The sequence below is a fragment of the Halichoerus grypus genome, chromosome 6, assembly GCF_964656455.1.
Source record: "Halichoerus grypus chromosome 6, mHalGry1.hap1.1, whole genome shotgun sequence".
Classification (NCBI taxonomy): Eukaryota; Metazoa; Chordata; class Mammalia; order Carnivora; family Phocidae; genus Halichoerus; species Halichoerus grypus.
Window position 1 is genome coordinate 170,348,723 of NC_135717.1, and position 25,753 is coordinate 170,374,475.

A 25,753-nucleotide genomic window follows, 5' to 3' on the forward strand; every position below is an offset into this window, starting at 1 on the left:
TTCAACATACAGGAGTCCTTTCTCCAACAAGCAAGTGGGATGGGGGGATGGAGAATGGGGGCATGGGAGAGAAGGTGACAGCAGCCTATTTAAAAGACATAAAAAGAAACTCAACAGACTGGAAAAGTGGACAAGGAGTGGGGAACAGAAGACACAAAAGAGGGCAAGTGAGTGAAAAGACGAATTTCTTCCACATTGCATTTCCCCAAGGATGATCCTGAAAGAGTTGCTGACCCTGTTCTGATTTATGTTATTTTCCTATAAGGTTATTAGACAGCCATTTAAGGAAAGGGCACAGGCACAGCCCAGTTTAATCTCAGCAAGGCATTTGGTTGCATTTTTCATAAGACCCTAGAGAAGAAAATGCAGAAAAACATGGCAGAATGATAACTACTTCATCTGGTGGATTTGGAGTTGATGCTCAGAGAGTGCTGATGAATAAGTTCATGGCAACCTGGAGGGAGTCATTCAGTAAGAAACTTGAGTTCAGAGATATAACCAGTTTGCTTATGATCACACAGCTGGTGAATGAAGGAGCCAGGACTTGGGCCCAGCTCTGCCTGACTCCAATGCCCACGTCCCATTTATTATGAAATAAAGGCCAAAAAGGCATTAAGCTTGCTTGTGAGAAAAGAGTCAGGAGAGAAACCAGAGGAGAGGAATACAAATCCGTGCCCAGATGAATCGTGATGGACAGAAGAACTGGCCGACGCGAAGACCAAAACAAGATCAAAATCAAAAAGATTAACTTTGAACCTCACATTTTGGCTCCCAAAAGCCTCTTGCAGAAGCAAAGTAGAGGGGCCTGGCGTGATCCCTCTTCGCGCTGGGGAGCATTTGTGCTTTCGTCCCAGTGCTTGCTGTGCAACCCCGCATGGCCAATAGACTAACATGTTATTAAAGCTCCGTGGTGCAGAGGAAGTGATTAAACAGTGCCCTTCCACTGAGCCCAGCTGAGACTGTTTCTATGGGCTGACTTCTAGGTAACACATTTTAAGAAGGACATTGACAAACTGTGATGTCACCTGAAGGAAATGACCAGGAGAGCAAGGAGTCTGAGCCTTGTCACATGGAGGGTGGTGGAGGAGCCAGGGATAGTCAGGCTTAGAAATAAGAATTTGGGACTTGGGAGTGTCATCTTCACACATTCAATTTTTTTTTCTCCTTAGGGCAGAATTCAAACTGAAAATAATAGTGAGACACTTGGTTCGATAGAACCAACTCACCAAGCTGTTTAGTTCCTTCCAGTTCCATCTTCCCTAGGACCATTCTCCATCATCTCAATAAATTAGGGAAATACGGGGCCAACTTCCTGGGTCACCTCCAACTTGGAGAACCTAAGGTTTAGGGGATCAAGACTGGCAATTAAAAAGGAAGAGACTACATTAAGCAAAGCAAATACAGATGTTCCTCAGTTCAAGTGAACTCAAATTATGACCTAAATTTCCAAAAAAGATAAGAATATTATAATGTTTATCTGATGAAAGTAATGTGGAATAGCATCCCTTCTATTGGCAGCTTTCTAGTACCTTTATGGGGTGACTTGATATATAAAAATGTAACTACCTCCAATGTTCAAGGGATAGACTTATTGAATGAAGCCAGGAAAACTGTTGTATGGGTTAACGTCCACTTTGGCAAGCTCTGAGCCCAGTGAACTAAAAAATGACCCGCATTCCAATAATAAGTGGGGGCTTGGGAATATAAGTAAAAGTGACAAGAAGATTGAAGCAGTTGTGGTCACAGAGTCATCTAATCTCTGGTTTTGTGCTCTGCCCAAATAAGATTTAAGGTAGCACAGGGTGCAGACGGTGAAGGAAGAGAGAGAGGGTGCTGAGCGGACTCGTCGCGTTTGGGAGTGATACTACAACCCTGGTGATGACAGGGCAAGAAGATGGAGGCTTTCAAATATATATATATATGATAAATGAGCCAAGCCTTCAGAGCCCAAATCAATAAACACAAACATGAAGTGAACAGACGGGAAGAGAAGGAAAAGAGAACATGAAGGCACCATAAAATCCTGGTGATATATTTAAAGAGAAATCATGATGTGAATAGAAATTAGAAAGTGAAGGGACGGGGGAGAAGCCTGGGGATTTGTAAAATGTCCGTCTGTCTGTCTCCTTCCTGCCTCCACTCATATCCACCGCCACCCCCTCCCGCCCTTCTTGTAGGACTCATTGAATAATTTCTGATTGGGGTGTGTGTATCTTTAATGCTTCATTCTTGTTTGGATTTCGCCAGCAGGATTCATGGTGTTTCTGTCGACAATTGTCATTGCTTTAGGGAACAATCAGGATAGCACAAGAAAATGGCAAGTGATACCTCACTCAGTCTGGCGGCAGTGGAGTGGGGCTGGGTGGGCTCTTCCTGTTTCATTTCTGTCGCTGATGTTTTGGATTGATGTTTTCATGGTGTCGTTTCAATAAAAAAAGTGTAGAAGATGTAAAAACAAAAAGATTTGAGGTACACTTGTTCTAACTAGATTCGCAGTAAGTCACTGGCATTTAGAGGAGAAAGAAAAAGAGCTCCGAACAAAAGCAGACTAGATTGTGAGGAATGTTGATGCTGGGAGAGGTTAGAAACCCGTGACCTCGAAAGACAGAAAGAGAGAGAGAGAAAGGAACAGAAGGGAAAGGCAAGGAGAAGAACAACCGCGTGTAGGTTTATTAACTGAGATTGCTTCCATTTCGGCAAATGGGCTTAAAGCACATGATTGCTTGGTCTGAGGTCAGCCGGGTTTATTGCAGACTTTGCTTTCTCAGACCAAGGAAGAATTGGCTTGAATTTTGTGCGTATCTGAGAATTGTGCCCATCAATTTCTTGGCTGAAGGACAGCCACCCAGGGAGGCGCAGGGGGCCCTGAGCTCGTTAGTCATTATCCTGAGCTAGTGCAGGACTTCCATTTTTGCTGGTGCTGGCAAAGGCAGTGTGGCGAAGGAAAGAGAGCACAGCCTCAGGGGCGAGCAGACACCTATGGTAATCAGGCCCCTCTGTTTCCCAGGTATAAAATGGGTGTGGTGGTCATGGTTGTACTAGTAATAATGATCATAATCATAATCATGTTGCAAAGTGCCTGTGAAGTCCTTGGCCCATGATAGACCATATCAATACATGGAACTTAGTCTCAGCTGATTCTTGTCTCTAGACTTGGGTGAGGCAGACAGACGGCAAAGCTTAGAAGCCAGATCAGTTTTCGGTTTCTCAGCCTTCCACCTCCCCACTGCCCTTTGGTTCATGCTGTCTTTTCTCTCTCCTTATGGGATTGTCTTGATGACGATACATTGCGTCCTACCTTCTGAAATCGCTGCAGCCAGGACTCCATAGGGAGTAGAGAGAAGCTAGCATTCCCCCCCCGGGAAGGGGTATAAGCTTGGTGGATTTTTGAAAAACGGTATTTTGAAACTGTTTTCTCTACGAGAAAGGAGAGTAGATAGAGGAGAGATGATTGGAGAGACACTGAACTGTCAAACGCCGAGGATGAGCAGGGCGTTCCACACCCTGTCCCCGGCCACACTGAGAATGAGCATTATTATCTGAATTCTTGATGCAAAACCTGAGGCACAGGGGAGGTAGGGTTCCCAGCTAGCAAGGGAGCAGCAGAACTGAGATGTGAAAGCAAGTCTCTCTGACAGCTAGGTCCGTGCACCTCCACTGTGACTGGCAACCTCACTTTGCAGAGAACGGCAAGTTAGGGGACAAAAAGAATAGAAGGTGCTTGAGTTTGATAGAACACAGACATTACACTGAAAGAAAAGGATATTTTTCTTACAAAAAGTTTGAGGACAAGTGACATTTTATGTGATGTGCTTTGAACTTGGAAAAAAAAAAAAAAAGAGGGGCGCCTGGCTGGCTGGCTCAGTTGGTGGAGCATATGACTCTTGATCTCGGGGTTGTGAGTTTGAGCCTCATGTTGGGTGTAGAGATTGCTTAAAAAAAAAAAAAAAATCTTTTTTTTTTTTTTTTTTAAAGAAAGTTTCATTTGATATACCAGACTGGTGTTGATTACAGAAGAGTAAGATGATAAGTAACCAGAAGAAGGAAGAGCAAATGACCCTCTGTCTTGGGCATCACTCAATTTAGAAGGCAGGGGAGGGGAAGGGACCTGAACAGGGACAGTCCCCTGATTTGTCTCCACCCTCTGCTACTCCCTTCTCCTTACCCTCCCTCCCCTCCCCAAAACAAAAAACCTTAAGCAGGAAAAGAGGAACTAATTAAAAAAGAGGAAAACATCCTTGAGACCGGTGAGATCTCCCTAATCCACAGTGACAGGCAGGGACCTAGAGAACAGCAATTTGATTAAATAAGGATATAAGGGATTTAGAGGGACTCTCCAGTTGTGTTAAATTTGTCTGTGCGTCTTTGAAATATATTTATTTGGCTTCCAAAACTAAAAACAAGTGCCTTCTAGCTGAAGAGATGATTCCCACTTAGAAAATAGGGAGACATCTCAAACGCAAGGCCAAAGGGTGGACCGAAACCCTAAGCGGTTGGCAGAGGGTCGGCAGGAGGTGCACTGGGAGAGACAGCGTCCCAAGGTCAGGGTGCATAAAGGCAGCCTCAGCGAGGGGATTACAGGCTGAGCCTGAGACCCCTCCCAGTCTGGAAGGAGAGAATAGTACACCTCTCCTGCCCGTGTCTCAACTCTTGCTCTGGGACCCACTGCCCATTCGTTACCTGTCATCAGAGACAGCTCTGTTGCTGCTTTCTGCAGAAGTGAAGCAGCCAGAGGATGATTGTGATGTGGGAAAGACACCTGCAGGGGAAATGGAGCACACCCTGAAGGCTTCTTCCTAAGCCATTTCCTCGTGTCCCCAAGACTGGCGTCAGCAGATCAGCCACTGAGGAATTGCTATTCTCGGACAGGCTTCGGAGGGCCCCTCAAGTTCCCCATGTTCACCCCTGCCGGTAATGCCGGGGGAATTTATGCCTTCCTGGGGCTTTGGAGGGGGAAACAATGAGTCACTTAAGGACAAGAGGAAAATAAGAATGTCTCATGTGTGCAAAATCATTTTAAATGGACGCTTTTAGAGGGTACTAAAATCTCAGCCAACTAGCCAGGAATGGTTTGGTGGAGTATATATATTCCACTTGTCTTTGCTTACTTTGGTTGCAATAAAGTTAGAAATGTTTATATCGCATGGAGAGAACACCTCCAGGTCCTTCTGAGAAGGCTGTTTATTCCCCTGAGATCCTGAACCTAAAAAGAAATGGTCCGAGTCTCTGACTGGGGAGGTCTAGATAAGCGTAGGAGCTGCTGGTTGTAAATCTTTGAAAGCAGAGGCCCCTGATGGCCATTCCCAAGTCCATGGCTATCTGCAAGCTTGGTGCCGCCATGATTCAACCCCCACTTCACCCTCTCCGTGTGGCCACAGATCCGAGTCTCCAGAGAAACCAGAAGGAGGATCTTACTAGAATAGGATTTGAGGGTTTCTATTTTAAAGGCTCCAGGGATGAGTTAGAAGTAATTCAAGAGCAGGCACAGTAAAGAAACATGTACGCCGTGTTAGACATTCAGCGAGCGAGAAGGTTAACATTTCCAACATGACCAGCTGATTAAGAGGTATTGTGTAAGCAGGGATTCTGCTGGTAGAATAGAGCAAAAATGTTGCCCTTTGAAAGCCCAAAATGAAGAAAGGCCAGCTCTTGATCTCTTTGGCCATGCTCAACCTTTTTCTTCCCTTTTTTTTCCAGAATTGTTTGATTTGGATCTCTGGAAGAATATTTAAGCAATAGCCAACAGGTGAATTATAGGTAGTTGTCCATCCTAAACTTACAGATTTTCAAGGAGGGCCATCTATGACCTTTCTCGGTATCCTGTTCTATGTCTAACGCCCAGGAAAAGGTGATAAACTAAGGCAAAAAGTCTCCAACCGCAGCTGTAGGGTTCAGATAAAAAGAAAAACACACAGTAAGGGTTTCAACATAAATCATTAACCTAGAATCAAAAGCAGGAGTGAGGGACTAATCACTCTGAGATGAACGGGACCATCTTTCCAGGATACTCAGGGAATTCAAGCAGCAGAATATGAGTAGGAGCTGATGACTTCCAATTCTTTCCCAGCAAAGTCATTCTGTATTGTATGGGCTTTAGATTCCTTGAAATGTTAAAATATACATGCCTTAAAACACACAAGAGGCAAGAAGGACAATGGGCCAAACCTGTACTCAAGATGCAAAAAAAAAAAAAAGTTACAGGATGGAACCGACGGTTTGGGGTGCACCATTGCCCTCTGTTGGATTAAATAAATCAGCTTTCGTGTGGGTGTGTGTTATATTATCTCTGGCTGAGTTTGCTGAGAAGTCAGGGCGCCTTTGAGTGGAAAATTAATTCGTCCTTGTAAATGGGTCCTCTGCCTTCCCTGAGGAAATAAATTACAGTTGTAACTGATGGCAGGTCGCTTATCACGTTTTCATTCACTCAGCATTTACTAAGTGCCTACTAAGCACTGGTTCGATATTGTAGGGAATCTAAGAAGAAATAACACCAAGCCCTGCTACCGTTTATGGAAAGCCTACCGTGTGCGAGCATCTCTACACACGTGAACACGTAGCACCCCCGTGAAGTAGATGTGGTCACTCCCGTCTAATGGATAAAGAAACAGGACACTTGGAAAGGAAACGGCACGTCTTGGATTTAAATCCAGGCCCATCTACTCCTAAGCCCACACTCAGTCCACTAAACTACAGTTCTCCCCCCTCAGGAAGTTTACAAACTACTAGGGGAAGTAAGATAAAGATAGAAGCATCTATACCAGGAGTCCACAAACTACCGCCACAAACTATGGCCAAATTCCACCCATCATGTATTTTTGCCCATGAGCTAAGATGGTTTTTATATTCTTAAGTGGGGTTGGGGAAGAAAAATCAGAAGAACAGGAATACTTTGTGGCATGTAAAAATTATGTGAAATTCAAATTTCAGTGTCCATAAATAAAGTTTTATTGGAAGCCAGCTACACCCATTCAATACTATTCTCTCGGGCTGCCTTCTTGGCTACAACAGCCCAGTTGAGTGGCTGTGGCCCTCCTTGAAAATCTGTAAGTTTACAGCCTGCAAAGCCCAAAATATTCACACTCTGCTCCTTACAGAAAAAAATTGACGACTCCTACTCTGTACTCCAGGGTAGACTGTTATCTATCACTAGGAGAGGTGTTTAAAAAGTGTTCTGGGAGTTAAGAAGAGAGGAAACTAACATTTATTTAACCCACGGTGGGAGGTGCTAGAAGGATATACACAGGTGTGCTCTGTTTTAAGACTCATAGATACAGGAAAACCCAGATTTTAAAACAGATAAATTAAAAGGTAGTTATCTGCATAACAAATTTTCCTTTTCATTTTGTAAAGGGATTCACCATGGGGTTCCTTTGTAGAATGAGCCTCTATAATGTATGCTAATGTGATGCCACTTACAAATACACTATTCCTAATAACTTTTCAAGAACATATCCATTGTACAGTGAGTCTTAGCTATAATCCTTTTTTTTTTTTTTCCTGGTAAGGTTTCCTATTTCTGAAAAGTAATGGAACTGACCTTGTTAATTCAGAGCGGGGAGTAAGCACTTTGCCTTCTCATTAACTCCGGAGGGACTTTGCCTGACAAATAGAAAGGCTGTGGGTTCCAAATCTCCACATTATGTGAAGTTAAACTGCCGGGAGAATTTTACATTTTTAGCCAAGCTTCTCTTGGTAGCTGCAGTCAAAGTCCTTTCATGTAAACTCCTCAGTGTTCTATCACTGCATTTCATAACAAGATAAATTAATAAAAATTATGTTTGTCATTACCGTCCTGATAAATATGCTAAAGCAATATTTATAAAGAGCAATGTTTCTCTCTTTAAAAAAAAAAAATAACTGAATTACAGTATAAACTGGTGCAAAAAGTCACAAAATATTTAAATTAGCGTTCTCTCCAGCAAAATAGGAAGTGGTGTTGCCGATTCGATTTAGGACCCAGCTCCTTCTTTCTTTGGGTCCTGAGCCTGAATCTCCCAACAGCTTTGTGGTGTTATGCAATTGCTCTTTTTAAGAGATGCATAAAACAGAAAGCTTGGCTATTCATAGCCAACTTAGGAGGAGCTGAAATCTTTCAAGAAGTTTCTCGCCTGGTACGAGTTTTGAGGGTAACTACGTGTTTCTGAACACATCCAATTAATCTGGATTTCACATGGCGGCTCTTTTAAAGAGCTGTCTTGTGGCTTTTGTTTTCGTCTATGTGGTGACTGTATTTTAGAAGTAGACAAACATTCCTGGTATATAAGCCTGAATATTTTTCAGGGTTTTTTTTTTTTTTTTTTTTGGTGGTAAAAGAAGCTTAAATGGAAATGCAGGGGCAGAGAAATCGTGCCTGGGGAAGTCCTGTGTGGTCCTGCCAAGTGCCGCAGCAGATCTGTGTCACGGGGCTGCTAATGGATATTGCACGCAATTCATAAAGGGGCAAAGGGAGAGAGACGCAGAGGGATGGTGAGAAGCAGAGCCAGCATTAAGGGCAGGAGCCCTGCATGGTTCCGAGGTAGGATTCTTGGACAAATGGCATCCTCAACGGGGTCGGGGTGGGTGGGGGAGGCTGCAGGAGGGACTTGACTGCCCCTGGACACTGTCACTTGTCATTCACGTTCTGTAGCAGGCAGCATTTCAGCCATTTCTGAAGCTGATCACTGGACAGAAACGCACATTGAATCCATCCGTGAGGTTCTTTAAAGAGATGTCTCTCTCTTCATCTCCCCCCGAGGTCAGGAGCACTGTAACTGCACACAGCAGCTGGAAGGTTCCATTGCGTTCTTGAACTCTTGAGCTGGCTGCACTTTCCCCCCTGCCCCTCCCCTTTTCTCTTTTGTCTTGTAATTGTTGCTACCATGTTTTTAAGATAATATATATATAGTAGAAGGTACAGACTATAACAAATGGATAAATACTGAACAAAATACGTTAGTTCAGTTTTCTTTTTCCCAGGTGGTGGTTTAAAAGTTTTCAAAATTAAGACTAATGGATATAGAAAAATGGGATATAAATTTCCATGCATTTTTATGATCAAACAGAAGATGGACCCCTGGGGGTTGGCACTGCTATTAGGGAAGCAGGGAGTGATAACTTCAAGGGGAGAAATTGCAAAGCCCTGGGTTTGGAATGAAAATAGAACATACCCCACTCCCCCCTGAACATCTCCCTCTTACCAAACAGCATCTGAGCAGATTTCATTTCACAAATGGAAATGGGAAATGGGACGCACCCACATTTTTTTTCAAAGTGATTTCATGAAGAGTGGGCCTATTTAATTGGGTTTTTGGAGCCAGGATTAATATTATAAGCTAGGGAGTTCGGTGATGTGCCCGTGAAGTTGACTTTGCCATACCACCTGCTTCGTGGGGGAAGGCAGAGAAGAGAGCCGCTTCTCAGAAGCAATGCTGTTCTGCCTCGGCCTTCTCACCGAAGTCACGCACGGCCAGCCTGGACCAAGCACCCAGGCTGCATCCGAGGTACACGTAACGTAGGAAAGATCTTCCCAAGCTCAAGGTCATATCTAGAGCATGCCTTGGATATTTTTTCATCCCTAATTTATGTGATTTTCTAATATGTTTAGCATTTGCCCTCCCCTTGTCTCCATCCTGCTTATTAAGGTAAATTTGCATAGAAATGGGATCTTGGTTTTCAGGACCATTCACCTGACACTTGCTCTCCTGAGGTGACCGGTATCTGCTGTGACCCGCAGACACCACATCTTCCCGCAAGCTCAAGGCAAGGCCTTAATTAGGGGAGGCCTTTCATGTTAAAGCCACAGGGTGAAGCAAATCAGCAAAAGCATTTAGCACTCACCAAGGAGGGCAGAATACTCCTTCCTGTCGAGTGGGCCATCCTAGGTCACAATTTTAATTTGCCTTAGATGGACAGATCCTGAATAAAGGGTACAAAAAGTATATCTATATTTTTGTTTGGAAATAAATTTTGGCTGGTGATAAAGCTCAGACAATTAACTATGACATTTTACTCTGGCTCCTGAAATATTTTTTGCTTAATATCTACCTTCGGGATGGGTAATCATCATCTCTACAAATTGCCTTTGGAAGACTAAGCAAATGTGTAAAATCAGAGAGCCGAGCCCCTTGCTGTTACCACCGTGGCAGTTGGCTTTAATCCCCTGATCTCTGCGGGCTGCACCCTCCCACCGGCAGCCACCTTCCTCATTTACCCAAATCTTGTCGCTTGGGTGGAAATTCCCACTGAGAGTGTGATTGTGGTCCTGGTGGTTACTGGTTACTGAAAGCCATTAGGTGTGAGGTTACTAACCTAAAGGGTTTCAGACTTAGCCAAATTCTGATAAACGTAAATGCCAAACAACAGCTTCCAAGACTGTCCTAACAGCAAACTGTCTTACCAGAAAACCAAAGGATTTGCGGGTCATGGAGAATAAGCATCAAATTTCAGAGAGGAAAGTTCATAAAAGATGGGAGAAATCAGAAGAAAACTCGGGCTGCTTTTGGCCAGGCTACCTTTGCTGAGGATAAATTCATTCCATACAATTATTTTTTTTAAAGATTATTTATTTGTTTGCTTGTTTAGAGAGAGCACACGTGTGCACAGTGGGAGGGGCAGAGGGAGAGGGAGGGAGAGAATCTTAAGCCAACTCCATGCCCAGTGCGGAGCCTGACTCGGGGCTTGATCTCACAACCCTGAGATTATGATCTGAGCCAAAATCAGGAGTCGGAGGCTCAACTGACTGAGCCACCCAGGCACCCCTATTATTAGTTGAATATTATGATCCCCACTTTACAGATGAGAAAACTGAGACCCCAAAAGGTTTAGTTATTGCACAAGATCATACAGCTTGTCACCAACAAAACCAGGACTCTGCTCTTTCTTACAGACATGCTTCAGTGTCTCCTAAAAAAAAACCCAAAAACCAAAAACCAAAAAACCAACTATATTTCATTTGTAGGCTAACTTTTTTATTTTATATAGGTCTCATGTATTCCTGGGGGGGGGGCGGGAAATAATATTTTAACTTGATGCTGAAGTATTAGAATGAAATTTTTAAAAAATGTACTTGGCTTACACTCTAATAATGAAATAAGGAATCTGACTAATCTAGTCCCCTGCCTCTAGAACCAGAACGCTTTCCACTCTCAAACCACGTGGAAGGACGCTGAGTTCCCCACTGGCCAATGCTGCCTAATTCTCTTAAATGATTCAGATGTAAAAGGGAAAATGGCATCTGTCTAATTAACACTGCCTGGTTAAATATAGCTGCCAAGGGACAGCCTCAGGACGATGTTTACAGAACAGTCTTCCAGCCCCTCGGGCCTCAAGTTAGAGATGATAGCGAGTCTTCCATCCTTATCAACCAGAAACAGGGATGCCCCCAGAAAGGGTGACAGGCCAGACAGGCAGAGGGAGATGAAAGGAATGGGAAAGGGGTTGCTGGCCTGTTCCCCGCTCCTGGCATGCGGGGATTCAGGGAAGAAAGGGAGGCACATCCTACAGCTCCCTCCCGCAACAATTCCCCAGGATTCGGGATTCGAAAGCCCTCCCTGTATGCCTGGGCCTCCCCCTCAGGCCTGGAGGCCTCCGACCAGGCGCCTACCACCTGCTCAGCTGCTATGCAGCCCGCTGCTCTCCTCTGGACAGAAGGGCATAATGAGCACATTACTTCTCTTCCAGCTTCCCGTCGTGATATGGAAGCCATCGCCAAGTTTGACTTCACCGCCTCAGGTGAGGATGAACTGAGCTTTCACACTGGAGACATTCTGAAGGTAGGTGACGTGGGGCCCCCTCAGGGGCCCTGGGGAGTTTGGGTTACTCTGGTCAGGTCCCCGAGTTCACCTAACAACCCATGCCTTTGTTTCTTAAGAACTACACGCAGCTCCTTTCAAAAAGAGAAGTTCACCTCAATCAAAAGGGTTCCTTCTGAGCCCTCCCGGGCACCAGTTTCCAGACTGGGTGATGGAAAGAAGCCACCACCCTTGTCCTGAGATGCTCATGGTCTGGGGGGGGCGGGGGGGGAAGCCATCCAAAGGGCTCTTACAGATATTCTTGTCTAAATGCTCAGGGAGCACAGGTGAGGGAACCTTGGGAGATGGGGTCGCAGGAATGAGCCGCAATTTCCGTTGTCAGGGAATGCAGTGAGGGTGAGTTGGACTTTGACCTCAAGCTCAGAGGTGAGCCAGCCTGGGGGGCATTCAGTGAGCATTGTGAGGAACTTAACAGGAGGGTGCGGGTGGAGACAGCCTGGGAAAGACAGCTGGAGGGGACGTGGGCCAACGGAGGCCTGCACATCCGGCCCCTCGAGGACGCCTTAGAACTTGCCTAACACCCACACTTGGGCTGTGGCTGCTTGCAGGGCTGAAGAGGCCTCGGACTCCCACATTCCACGCACCGCACTTACAGGCTTAAGTCCTGCATCTTAGCCCCTGTTTTGAGCAAAAGCACAGGCCCTTACACAGGCCCTTTGGGGAGTCTGTGATGCTAATGCCCGCCCCCCCAGCCTGGCCTCAGAGCACCCTCAGAAATCCCCATCCCTGGTCCTCAGCAGCCCACGTGGGCCTTCTCAGACTGCACCGTAGCACTGAGGCTGGCCTCACCACGGAGAAGTACGCTTGCTGTAGAGAGAACCTTGTCAGTACGTGACGGGGTGACTCAGAAAGTGTCCATGGAGCACAGACCAGGTAGGATGACTTGGTTTGGAACTTGAACACCCCCGGGACTCATCCTTCTAACTGTTGTCACCTTGCAAAGATCTAGTAATATAGTTGCGAAGAGGGTGCCCTTCGATGCTGGAGCTTCTCAAGGTCAAAGTGTCCCCTGGGCTGCTGACCCAAGAAAAGGTGACCTTCATTTCTGTGGGATCTTACCAAGGTCACAGAGGGATCTGCCACATGGTAAGCAGTCCCTCCCTTCTCTATGGGATACTGTGACCATGTGATTATCAACCGCTATAGAGTGTCCTCACTCCAAAAAGGCCAGGGGGCCAACTCCACCCCTCATCTCCCATTGCAAACAGAACCTAATATCCGCCTCGAGGGTTTCCTATCCCTCAGAAAAGGAAAAGAAAAGAAAACCCTTTCCTCAACTCTGCTTCTCAGTCTACCTCCTGATTTCTTTCCTCTCCTTCGCTACCAACACTGGGAGGGGTTCTCTGTGCCGGAGTCTCCACTTCCTCACTTCCCATTTATTCCACTGGAACCTTCTGGAATCTGCCTTTTACCCCCAACACTCCCTGTATGCCCACCAGGGATCTCTTTAATGTGGAATATAATGACCCTACTAACGCGTCTGTGGAATTTAACACTGTTAACTGTCCCTCTTCTGGATCTGAATGGAGTTCGGCCTCACTCCTAAACATGTACTCTGTCCTATTTTTCTTTCTTGAGATCTCTTAAGCAATCCCCTTCTTCATGAGAGAGGAGTCTGATACAGTAAAAAGGAGCAGGAGTTTAGAGCCAGATAAACTGAGTTTGAATCCCAGCTTACTATCTGTGTGTCCTTGGGTCAGTTACTTGCCCCCTCTGAGCTTCCGTCTTTATCTGTAAGTAGAATCCATATCTATTTTTTTTTATTTTTAAAGATTTTATTTATTTATCTGAGAGAGAGAATGGGAGACAGAGAGCATGAGAGGGGGAGGATCAGAGGGAGAAGCAGACTCCCCGCTGAGCAGGGAGTCCGATGCGGGACTCGATCCCAGGACTCCAGGATCATGACCCGAGCCGAAGGCAGTTGCTTAACCAACTGAGCCACCCAGGCGCCCCAGAATCCATATCTATTTTGCAGGGTTCTGGAAAGGATTAGAGGTAATGGTCCCAGCTCAAAGTGGATGCTTCATAAATGGTTGCCACATTTCAGTATTACCCATTCCTGCTGCCATTCAGACCATTGCCACAGCCTCCTGACTGACTTCATCACCTCCTCTCACTTACTCCTTTAATCATTTCACATACTAGTCTCAGGAGGATCTTTCTGGAAAACAAGTCAGGTCAGATCACTTCCTTACTCAAAAGAATTCAGTGGTTCCCCATTACCAATTGATTGAAATTTAAGCCACCTGATCCCAACACACTACCTAAGCTCATCAAGCTCTCGTCCATGAACATGCACACATACATACACCATACACACACGCACACGCACACATACATACACATACTGCAGTCGACACACTGTGCTGTGTCAGGCTCTCCCCATACTCCGAATGCCTTTCTCCTGCACACACATATTTAACCACCTCTGCCTGGGAACCCTCACTCCCTCTACACTCCCGATGGCCCCAGCAAGATTAATCACTCCCTCTTCAGCTCTTCCACAGCATTGCACACACACACTTCTTTCAAGGCCCTGATGATCTTACCTCCCATGACGGTTATTGGTGAGCAGCCAAGCCTCCGTGTTCTTGCGCACCCCATACACCCATCTCTCATCACTGCCCTTACCCTGTGGAATCCTGATTGCCGGGTCCGCCTCAGTGTCCAAACCAGCAGAGAGTTGACTGTCCCTAATATCTGATGAATGAATGAGTGGTTGATTACTCCAGTGGTCTGTGAGCTCCCTGAGAGCAGAGCCATGCCTGGTTCATCTTTGTGTCTTCCCAGCAGCGCCCCACACAAGTCCTGGTCCCAAATAGGTACCAATGGCTTGAATTATTAAATTGCGTTTCTACAGAGTCATGTAGAATTCCACCAGAAGGACAAACCTCCTTCTTTTCAAATTCTGTCCCTTGCAGCTTAACGGTGGAAAGGAAAGTGGAGAGGGGCCTGTTGGCTGAGCCCCACAGCATGTCTGAATCGTGGTGGTTAGTGTCCTGCCTGTGCATCTCTACGTACAACTGCAACCCTACTCCGCCACTCCAGAGATGGGTCATGAGCCCCAAGATCTTGCAGGTGCTTTCAAAGGTGGCTCTTGACTGCCCCAGTAATCTACTCCTGGGATGCTCTTTCATCCTAGGCTTTTCGTGCTAAAAGACTAAACAGACTTTCTCACTAGAAGGCACAAACAAGGTCAGACTAGTTCACCACCAACCCACCCACTCCAGACTGTGACTTCCCCAGGACCAAGACCTCAGCTTATTCATGTCTATATTCCCAGCACCTAAGTGCAAACAGCAGGCGCTCACTAGATGCTGATGACAGGATGATGAACAAGATGGTGGACGGGGAACTCCGGCTAAATGACTTGATCCCGCTTCTTCCTTGAGAGAAGTATTTGATGTCAGGAGCCGGATGTTTTATGTTCGTGCCTCAACCACCACCTCCCCAACAGACCTGCAGCTACACACAGCACCGGACTTACATTTCCCTCTGAAATTTGCCAGTCATTTTTTAAAAAATGTCTCTTGACCCAGTCCATTTCTACCCACTTCTGTAATGTGTCTAACTCAACCCCATTTCTTCCTACTAAAACAGTGACCTGAAAGCACTAAGAGTTAATTCTATGTCAATTAACTGCTCCAATACTTCAGATTTCTGCTCTGCCTCTAAGAGCTATAATTCCATCCAATTTTAAAATTCTCCCAACTGTACATTTTGTCCCCTTCCCACGTCTAACTTATTCTCAGGCCATGTAACCCAGAAAATTTTTCTCGTAGGCAACATTATAAGAATTAAGACACAGTAAAGTGAAGTCTAAAACCTCATGTGCTCAGGCTGAACCCCTTGCTTGGGTTTTCATGATGGGGACAAGAGATAGGGGGAACCGAATAGGCAGAGAGATGAGAAGAACAGGAAGTATGGGGCCCTGGGCCAACAACGGCAGGAGGAAACCACCTCCCCCCAAACACTCTTCTTTGCAGAAAATGAGATTCTTTTAAAACCTTGCCTTCCTATACACCATAAAAAGCCTGTAAATTCACCTCTCTGGGAACACGATCTCAGGCAGACGGAGCACCAGGTGGTGGGGAGAAATGGCCGGCATTGAGGGATAATCTTTCAGTTTCTACAGGAGGTAGATGGGTGTGAGCCACAATTACTAAAATTACAGCTGGTTTCAGGTCAGAGAACTAAGTACAAAGTTGGTTCTTACCGTGATGAGCCAATTTCCAATTGGCCTCTTTTACCTTATCCCTGCTCACCTTGTACTTGACATTTGCTACCCAGCCCAAACCATCACACTCCCATGTGACGGGAGAAAGGAATTCCAAAGCCATAAATTGGGGGAGGGGAGCGCGAAGGCATGGAGTGAAATGTCCTTGTGTTCTTTGTGTGCTGAGTTTCCTAGTTCTTTTTCCGACCTAGATTTTCTGCTCCCCCCGCCCCACCACACCCCCCTCGGCATACACATACCCACGCGTCCTTAGTGATACCAGCAGTCACATTTGATGTTAGAAACTATAAAGTTTTCTGTCCTCAGTAATTCTAGAACTCAAATATGGGACACACTTTTATTTCTTCAGAACAAGTGATTAAATTCAAAACATATACATATAGTACTTTAAAGAACTTATAAACCCTACCATGTCGTTCAAGGCTGGAGTCCTCCCTCCTAAGAATACCACATTTTGCAGAATTGTATTTTTAAAAACAGCATACACTTTCTGAAGGACTTCGAGGTACCAGGGCTCATCTGATCCTCACATCAGCTCCGTAAGGGGCTAGCTGGTTGTTACTGTCCCCATTTTTCAGGTAGCTAATTGACTTGCCGAAGGTCATGCAGCTGGTGATGGGGCCAAGCTAGAAACCAGGTCTTCTCATTCCAAACTCGGAGTGCTGGCCCCTTTCTTCCACCTCGGGGGTGATATTAGAAATATCAGTTACTCAGCTGTCTTCATGTCTTCCCGTCTCTGGAAGAGAGAAACCCGTGGGACCCAGACTTCAACTCCACCTGCTTTAGGATGACTCTCAAATCCCGAATGCCAGTCCCCACTTCTCTGCTGAGTCCAGACACACACCTCCAGCTGCTCACTGAGCTTTTCTTCTCAGATGGTCCCAGGGGCAACTTGGATTCACCCACATGCAATCTGAAGCCCATGAGCTCTTCCTCAGGCCCGCTCTTCCTCCTGTACTTTCTATTTTAGCCAAGACATCACCACCCACTCAGTCTCCCAAGGCCGAAATCCGGAGCCCTCCCAGAATCCCCTTCTCCCTTGGTTCGGAGAACAGTCACGCAATCCTGCACACTTTGCTCCCAGGTTCCTCTAAAATAGCCCTTCGCCTCTCGCCAGCATGGCTACACTGTCTTCCTAGACTTTTCCCCTCCAATCTGTCTCCACCCTCCGATACAGGACTCTTTCTTGGCTCTAATTCTTACTGTGTTACTTCCCTGCTCAGAAGCCTTTAGTGGCTCCCCATACATTTCAAAGATAAAAGTCCAGACTTTTCAACATGGGCCTTGTGCCTCTGGTTTCCCCTCGCTCTGCCCCTGCGGCCACAATCTAAACTACCGCTGGACCAAGGCCTTCCGTTCCCGGAATGCATCCCACTTCCTCCCATCCCAGAAGTTCCTGCGCCATCAGACTTTGCCTGGGTAACTTCTTTCGTTGCCAGGGCAACTCCAGGGCCTCTCCTCCAGGCAGTCTTTCCTACTCATCTTCTGCTTTGCCCTTCAGCATAGCACTTCCATCCGTTAAGGCGTTGTCAGGTGCAAGAAGCAGGAACTTGAATACAGCTGAAATAATCATGCAGATTGATTACTTCTCACACAAAGTCCAGAAGTAGGAGGTTCCTGTGTGGCTCACTCAGGGGCTCAATGACATCGTCAAGCCCCTGTTCATCGTTTGTCTCTGCCATCTCCATTATTGTTCAAGTCCATGCCACATACTTTAGAAACATTCTCAGTGGGGGATGGGGGCAAACATTTGTCTTTTAATAGTGAAACATTTTCTGAAATAACCAGAAGCCACATAGAGCCAAGTCTGGTGAGTCATATGAGTAATCAAGGGAAGCGATAACATTTGGGGTCACGGTCAACTAAAGACCATATAGTCATGAGACAGAACTTCTGGCTTTGCTTGGGATCTGGCACTAAAAGCAAGTTTAGAAAAGGCATCCCAAATATCTTGAGTTACGTCCAAATTGTTTGTGAAACACATGGAGTGTGAACACAAAAAGTGACTGTTTTCAAAGCTGGCCCCACTGGATGTTTTAAGTTTTAATTTGCTTGTTTAAAGAAATAGGAACAAATTAAAATTTTAAAAGGTCCCTGGTTACCTGGCAGAGAAGAAGAAATCATGGGGTGGCCACTCTTGCCTTCCCAGCATCTGCTCAAATGAGGAGCTTCAGGAGCTGAGATCTGGGACATATGAATTTCCAAAATATACAGAGAATCCCCCGAGTGCTGAGTCTGGGAGGCCCTGCCATGGTGGGGTCCCATGTGTGGCACCAGTGGACAGAAATAGCTTGGGGTCAAAGAAGCCAAACTCCAGAGAGAAACCTGTTGCCCACCCCCTCCCCCCCCACTGGAGCACCTGTGTGGTGCCCTTGGCGTTTTTTTCCTCTGAATCCAAAAGGGTGTTCTTTGCCCTGCGGTCCCTCTCTTTTGTTTCTTGATGTCCTCCCTACAGTCTCTGTCCTTCCTTCTCTTCCATGTAGATCTTAAGTAACCAAGAGGAGTGGTTCAAGGCGGAGCTTGGGAGCCAAGAAGGATATGTGCCCAAGAATTTTATAGAAATCCAGTTTCCTGAGTAAGTATTTCCAGCCTGCTGACATGGGCCTACCCACACACACTCCCCTTACTTTTTCAGCAGTCACTAAAATTATCTATGCATACCCAAGATACTGTCAAAATTGGTTGCCTCTGGAGAGGGAACCACGCAGCTGAAGGCCAGGGTGGGAGGGAATTTGCATTTCACTGCATTCCCTTTTAAATTTTATACCATGCACATGGATCGCCTATTTTAGGTTTTATAAGCTAAACTCATCTATAATTGCAATCACAGGGTTTCCACGAATCCTATCAGGGGCGCTATTGGCCACCCCACGTCAAGAACTGCTCCTTGAGGGCACTTCTCCATTCCCTCCCAACGTCTTCCATCCTCACCAGGGATCCCAAACAGCTCCCTGCCTTCCCTAAACCATGCTCATACCCCTGAGAACAGTCAGTGGGGGGAAAAGAGGAAATTCCCTTCATCAAGAGGAAAAAGAAAAATAGAGATTGGGTCTCGTTTGTCTCCAGAATTGACCACAAGGGTTAGATAGAAATCTAATCTTCGAGAGCCACGGTCTAGCTCAAAGAGCACAGGTCTGTTAGCGGTCTTGGTGACTCTGGTGAGGTGCAGGAGCACCACTCACTGGGAACCAGGACTGGCCACTGAACCAACAGAATGACCACCAACCTCAAACCTTGATGCTGCCCTGTGATCTTCTATTTTTTTTTTTAAAGATTTTATTTATTTATTTGAGAGAGAGCATGGGGGGCGGGGGCCCGCCAGGAGAAGCAGACTCCCTGCTGAGCAGGGAGCCTGATCTGGGGCTCGATCCCAGGACTCCGGGATCATGACCTGAGCTGAAGACAGATGCTTAACTGGCTGAGCCACCCAGGCGCCCTGCCCTGTAATCTTCTAGATGACCACCCGACACCTTCTTGCTCCTTAGACCTCCAGCCCCTCCCCCACAGCGCTCGTGGCTCAGGGCCTTGCTTTCAGGGTCACTGGGAAGACGGAAGCCACAGAAAAACCCCTCTACCCCGCCCCCCAGCTGACTCACTGCATCCACCCACCTCCTGCAACTGTACTCAGACAAGGATGCCTTTCCTGCAGCTGGTTTGGAAAGAATTGTCTGTGCTTCTAGCAGAAACTCCTCCTCCCTCTCTCACACATCAATTCTCTCTCTCTCTCCTGGGTCATTCCCATCAGCAAAGATGCTGCAATTTCTCCCACCTTACCAAAAAAACAAAACAAAAATTCTTGATCCCAAGTCCCCTTCCAGCTACCACTGCACTTCTTAAAGAGACTTGTCTGTTTTCTCATCTCTAACTCCTCCCCGCCCCTTGAAACCTTTGTATGGCGATCGTGGTGGACTGCGCGGCCGGCTGGTGGGTTCTAGTGTCTCTGCATGATAGAATGTAAGCTCCACGAGGGCAGGCCCTCTTGTCTGCTCTGCTCACCACCGCATCCCCGGTGCCCAGCAGAAGGCCAGCACTTAGTAGATATTTGATAAAAACGGTTGAATGAACAAATGAGTAGCTTTGGAATGACCCTGCCCTCATGTTTAATATGTAGTGTGTGGACACTTTTGCCAGTCTTGAAGTCACGTATCAAACTCCAATTCGAGGACGAATGTGTATTTTTCAAGCAATCCCCTAACCACTCGCTGCCTCGTCCAAAATATTTTCTTCGAGTTATGGCTGCCATGGAGCATGCCCCATTCCTTTACCCAGCCCCATTACATTCCCCACACAAGGCAAGCTGTGGTGGTCGCTTGTTCAGCCCTGGGGCCAAGCACAGCAGATGCTCTGGAATGATCTCCAGGGAGTTGGCGGCCGGAAACCCTCTGCTTCGAGCCCCTCACCGCCCAACCATGCTTCCCCTGCAGTGTCAGGTCTGGAATAAGGACATCCCTCCTTCCACTCCTGTCTGGAGGTCAGGTTCCTAAATTCTAGAGAGCACGGGATTGCTCACAAAGGAATCCCAAGCCTGTCAGGACTTCCCCCTAAAGGGACACACGCACTAGCCTTCCAGGGGCGGCGCTCGAGTAGCCGCCTTGGAGGAATGGGACCTATCCCAGTCGGGGCTGCTGAGTGATTGCAAACACTCATTTGCGCTCTTCTATGGTTGAGAGGTTTCTGGCCTCCTGCCCTGAGGCCGTAGCCTCTGTTTGGCAGCGCTTGGCCGTTTGCACGTATGCCAGGCCACCTGCCACAACACTGCCACCCTGACTGTCCCCGGAAAGAGGAGTTTCTCCTCCGTGCCTTCTTTTCCACAGTAAAGATGATTTTCCTGGATTTGGGGGAGGGCCCGGGAGCTGGCCGTGTAGACGCCGCTCTCTGGCAGCTGCTAGCCTGGCTCCACACCACCCAGATCACCAGGGCCCCTGGGCTCTGAGGGGGCCCACTGAGCTCTCAGTCTGGATTCCTGGCTTCAGTCCCCCAGCGCCTGAAGGGGTTCCTGTCCTCCTGGCACATCATCTGTCCCCTACAGTTCTTTCCTGGTGACATCCCTCACAGAGCTGCCAGCAGGCGGCTGCTTCCCGCAGTGAGTCACTCCCACACTGTCCCATTTTGGTGCAGTGGCACATTTCCATGATTCAGGTTTTCCTAGCGCGAGAGAGACTTCTCCTGGAGGGAAGGAACAAAGGGGGCGCATCAGGGGAACACTCACTTGCCTTGCCTGAAAACTGCCGAGAGCATATGTTTGGTTTCAGAGGTCCTGGCCCCTCCTCTGTCTCTTTCTGCACTCTGCTGGCCAGAGTCCCCAGCCTCCATCCCTTTGGGTCATCTCTTCTCCCCTTCTCCTTCCAATCACTCTGGCATCTCACCAAGATTCTCTGGTTTTATCTCATCCAATAGATGGTTTCATGAAGGTCTCTCACGACACCAAGCAGAGAACTTACTTATGGGCAAGGAGGTTGGTTTCTTCATCATCCGGGCCAGCCAGAGCTCCCCAGGGGACTTCTCCATCTCTGTCAGGTACTGACCATTCCCAGCCCAGACTGCTAAAGCCATGAGGTGATCTCTTGAATGTGACCTATTGCTCAGGAACATGGTGGCCAAGGGACCCAGGCATCTTGTCAACTGGGATGCCATTCATCTCCTTCCCATGATGCATATATGTAAATCCTGAGTACGCTGGTTTGTGGCCAAATTACATATATGTTCTGCCTCCCCCTCTAGCCCAAGTGCTTCTGGAAGGACAGGATCTTTATCTATTTCACCTTTGTGTCTTTAACAGCGCCTTATAACCAGCAGGCGTTCAGTGAGTATTTGTGCAAGGAAATGGGGCAGGAGAAGGAAGGGAGAATTCCCAGTTGTCCACATCTGTCTTGGGGTTTAAATCTGAACCTTTCCTTCTACTACTGATATATGTCTGAAGAAGGCTCAGAGGAAAATTAAAATCCCAAGTCATTGTTGTAGGTGGTTGCGTAAAAAGAAGGGCCAGCTCAGCACACTGTAATGCAGCAAACTGATAGCGACAGACCTGAGCCGAGGAGGGCTGGGGTGAGGGACGGTAGCAGCAAAATCTCGCTAACGTGCAGCACCCGGGAGGAAATGAGTCAGTCCGGGCATAAACATGACACAGCCCCACACTCAGAAACCCCAAGTCTGAGCGCACTGCATGTGGTCAGCATATCTGGGATCGCAAGTCACATATCAGGCATGGTGACCACATGTGAAAGTGCGCAAATTAATGCTGATATCCGTACAGGAGGAGACGTGACAACCTGTACGTGGAACCTATTGTCAAGTTCATTGACCTTGTTCACTGAAATGTTGGTCTGGATTATTCAATACACATTGAAAGGCATATAGCTTCAGTGCTTTAAGTGCGTAAATCCAATCTCGGGTAACGAACTGAGGCCACTTCACTATTTAGGAAGAATGGATATTTTAAGGACTAGGTAGGGAAGACTTATGAATAATGGGTCAACCATTTGTATGCATGTGCACCTCTAAAGTGCTCAAAAATAGCTTGGTCTCATTAACATTGCCCTTGTAATCTTGCTTAAAATCTTAATTTTCCTTAACTAAAACTTTTCTTTTTTCACAGTTTAGGCAACAGGAAATTTTAGCTCAGGCCAATACTGATGTATCACAAATTCTAAATTTGTCGGGTCTTAATGCAATTTTGCTCTATTAATAAATGTTACAGTCAAACCTCTTTTTTAAGGGCCCTGATTACAGATTGGACCAGGTAAATGGTTACATTGAAGGGCATCTCTTGGTGCCTCTGCTTTGCATGAAGTGCACTGTGGCTTTTCAGCTAGGAATTATGGTTTATATTTCCTCCACTAAGGTGAATTCTCCAAGACGGTCAGCCTTGACTTCTGCCACAGTCTTTCCCTACTGTTGAGGCGCTGCAGCCTCTTGTGATTATTATCATAATCGTTACTACATCTTCTGCAGAAATGTAGCCTAATATGTTCCAAAGCAGATCATTTTTATTTATTTATACATCTGCCTCCTATCATGCAAAGATAATTAAGAGCTAATTGTAGTTCTATCACTTAGCATTTGTTAAGGGTCCGAAACACTAGATTTTAGAGTCTGGAGCCCTGAGTTTTATCCCTTTTTCTTCCCCTCTTAGAACTTGAGACAATGGTGCAGCCACTCTCTCTCTCCATGGGCCCAGAGGACCGGGTACAAGCCTGACATCCATCCTCTCAGCTTATGAGAGAGAGTGGGTTAATTTTTGTCACTCTGAGTTCTTTGACTAAGAGGTGGTGGATGAATAATTATATCACAAGAATATTTCCTCCTCCACACACAGATGTGAGGAGTAATGACTATGAATTAAGCCATGTGTTGTTAGAGTGAAGAAAGCATCTGTTAATGGCCAGCACCAAGGGGAAGACCATCCTAGCCCAGAGCAGTCAAGCAGAGGTCCCTGTATGGGTTCACCTGGCCATGAGCACAGCCTAGCACATGAGATGAGACTGAAGATCAATCAAAATTCCCATCCCCTCTGAACACAGACCACTGAATCCATCCTTAAGAAACCTGCACTAACCTTCAGAGGTATCTTCACTCCCCAACTCTCTTTAAATTCTTGACCTTTCTGTCGGATCAGGCAATTGGTATCATTAGTTTATTTTTAGATACAAATGTATGTCTGTTTGATGAATAAACTTGACATCGAAAAGAGAATGCCTTGGTGATGGGGAAAGACTGGAGCTATCAGTAAAGGCCAAGCTCCCCCTTTCCAGATGAGTAAAGTCCAATTTCTCCATCTCTGATACAAATACTTCCCATCGCTGTGATTCCAGCTTGTGTCAAAAGGTGCCGATCTAAAAGAAGCTGGCATGTGTACATGGTGTGACAGGCTCAATTCACCGGACTGGAATCAGAGAGCCAGGGTTCTTGCCTCAGCTCTGGCAATCACTCATGGTGACCTTGGCCAAGCCCCTCCGCCAATCTGAGCCTCAGCATCCTCATCGGTAACATGGAGACAAGGCTAAACAATCTCAGAGGTCCTTTCCAATTAAAACACTACATTGCCGTATAACACTTTTCTCCCCAAAAGTTCAAAATACTTTGTAACCTTATTTATGCAAAACATAAGCCAAGACCAAGAGATCTCCATTAAGTAGAAAACCAAGTGGGACAAATTTCTCAAGATAGTCTCTTACTGTCCAGAGCTAGTTTATGGGCTTAAAAGAGCTGGTTCAAAGTATTTCTGATAATGGAAAGATAACATGGGTGAAAAACCTCTCCCCTCTGAGTCTTGGCAGAGTCCTTGGCATCGTACAGGACTCAGGGGTTGCCACGTTTCAAACAAACATTTGTAAAAAGTCCTTGACCTGGTGGTCGCTGAAGCGCTTGGACATTTTTTTCTTATAAAAGGTTGGCTCCAGTGTCGGAAGACAGATTATCTTCTGCTGATGTAAAAATCCCTTCTAATGCCACCTGTGTCCTGAGCGGTCCCTCTCACAGATCTCCCCCTAGAGTTTGACTGAGCCAGCCCACCCGCCCTGTGATGGGCAGGCACTCACATCCCCTTCCCTGCCCCAGTGGAACTCCAGCATCGCTGGATGCAGTCAGCCCGGGGGGTGGGGACATCGTCACCATGTAATATACAACTTGGATTCGCCCCGATCTCTAGGCATGAGGATGATGTTCAGCACTTCAAGGTCATGAGAGACAACAAGGGTAATTACTTCCTGTGGACGGAGAAGTTTCCATCTCTAAACAAGCTGGTGGATTACTACAGGACGGCTTCCATCTCCAAACAGAAGCAGATCTTTCTGAGGGATAGAACCCGAGAGGATCAGGTATGCCTCAGGCCCCGATCAGCCCCAGTCTGCAGATTTTAGGCAGCATGAGTCCTATATGACCCATCAAGACAATGCATTTGATGATATGTCCCCTGAGTATTCTGGAAGACAGAATAAGTCCAAGGTCAGACCTCAGTTAAAATCATCTTTTAACACTTCCCAGCCATGTGATTTGGGAAAGTTGTCTGATCCTGTTTCCTGATCCATAAAACTGGAACAATGGTGATACCTAGCTCATAGATGGTGGTGAAGGTTAGAGAAGATAACGTATCCCCTTCCCTGGCATCCCTCCTAGCAGTGCTACAAGCACGCCACAAACATGAGCTCTTAACAGTGGATGCTTTGTTACTATAGATATTAGTACATCACAGTCTCAGCCTAGCTCAGGAGTTGCCCAAAGCTGAAGGCCAGGGGGCCCCACGCGGGGATGTTGGGGAGCCGCCTAGAGTCCAAGACTAAGGTAGCAGGTAGAGCCTTGTCACAGAAAGGGAGGTTGGGGCTGTTGGAGGAAAAAACTGGACCTGGAATTCTTGCTCGTGGAACAGTGTGGAAAATAGAGTATTATTTTACTAGAAAATGCATCAGACAAACCTAGCTCTTTTTTTTTAAGATTTATTTATTTATTTTAGAGAAAGAGAGAGCGCTCAAGAGTAGGGGGAGGGGCAGAGGGAGAGAGAAAGAACCTCAAGCAGACTCTGAGCTGAGCACAGAGCCTGACGCAGAGCTCGACCCCAGGACCCTGAGATCATGACCTGAGCTGAAACCAAGAATCCAAGCTAAGAAACCTTTCAGAGTATCCGATTTCTCATCTGGAGAATGGAGAGAATATAATACCTCCCTCCCTGGGCTGTTGTAAGGATTAAATGAAATAATATGGTGATAGCACTTGCCATAGAGTCTGGACAATA

General features: G+C 46.5%; 1 protein-coding gene across 3 annotated transcripts in view; it reads left to right on the forward strand.

The window, feature by feature from the left end:
• Positions 1 to 25,753, forward strand: part of GRAP2 (GRB2 related adaptor protein 2) — a 62,516-nt gene that overhangs the window by 31,047 nt on the left and 5,716 nt on the right. For 2 of the 3 annotated variants that reach the window (XM_078076649.1, XM_078076650.1), the window contains exons 2-5: positions 11,659 to 11,750; positions 18,510 to 18,601; positions 21,424 to 21,543; positions 24,674 to 24,842. In XM_078076649.1, coding sequence (XP_077932775.1) covers positions 11,673 to 11,750; positions 18,510 to 18,601; positions 21,424 to 21,543; positions 24,674 to 24,842 — 459 coding nt within the window. In that variant the 5' untranslated portion in view covers positions 11,659 to 11,672. Of the gene's footprint in view, positions 1 to 8,118; positions 8,516 to 11,658; positions 11,751 to 18,509; positions 18,602 to 21,423; positions 21,544 to 24,673; positions 24,843 to 25,753 lie in introns of those variants that run through there. The other variant, XM_036078580.2, reaches the window with a different exon arrangement.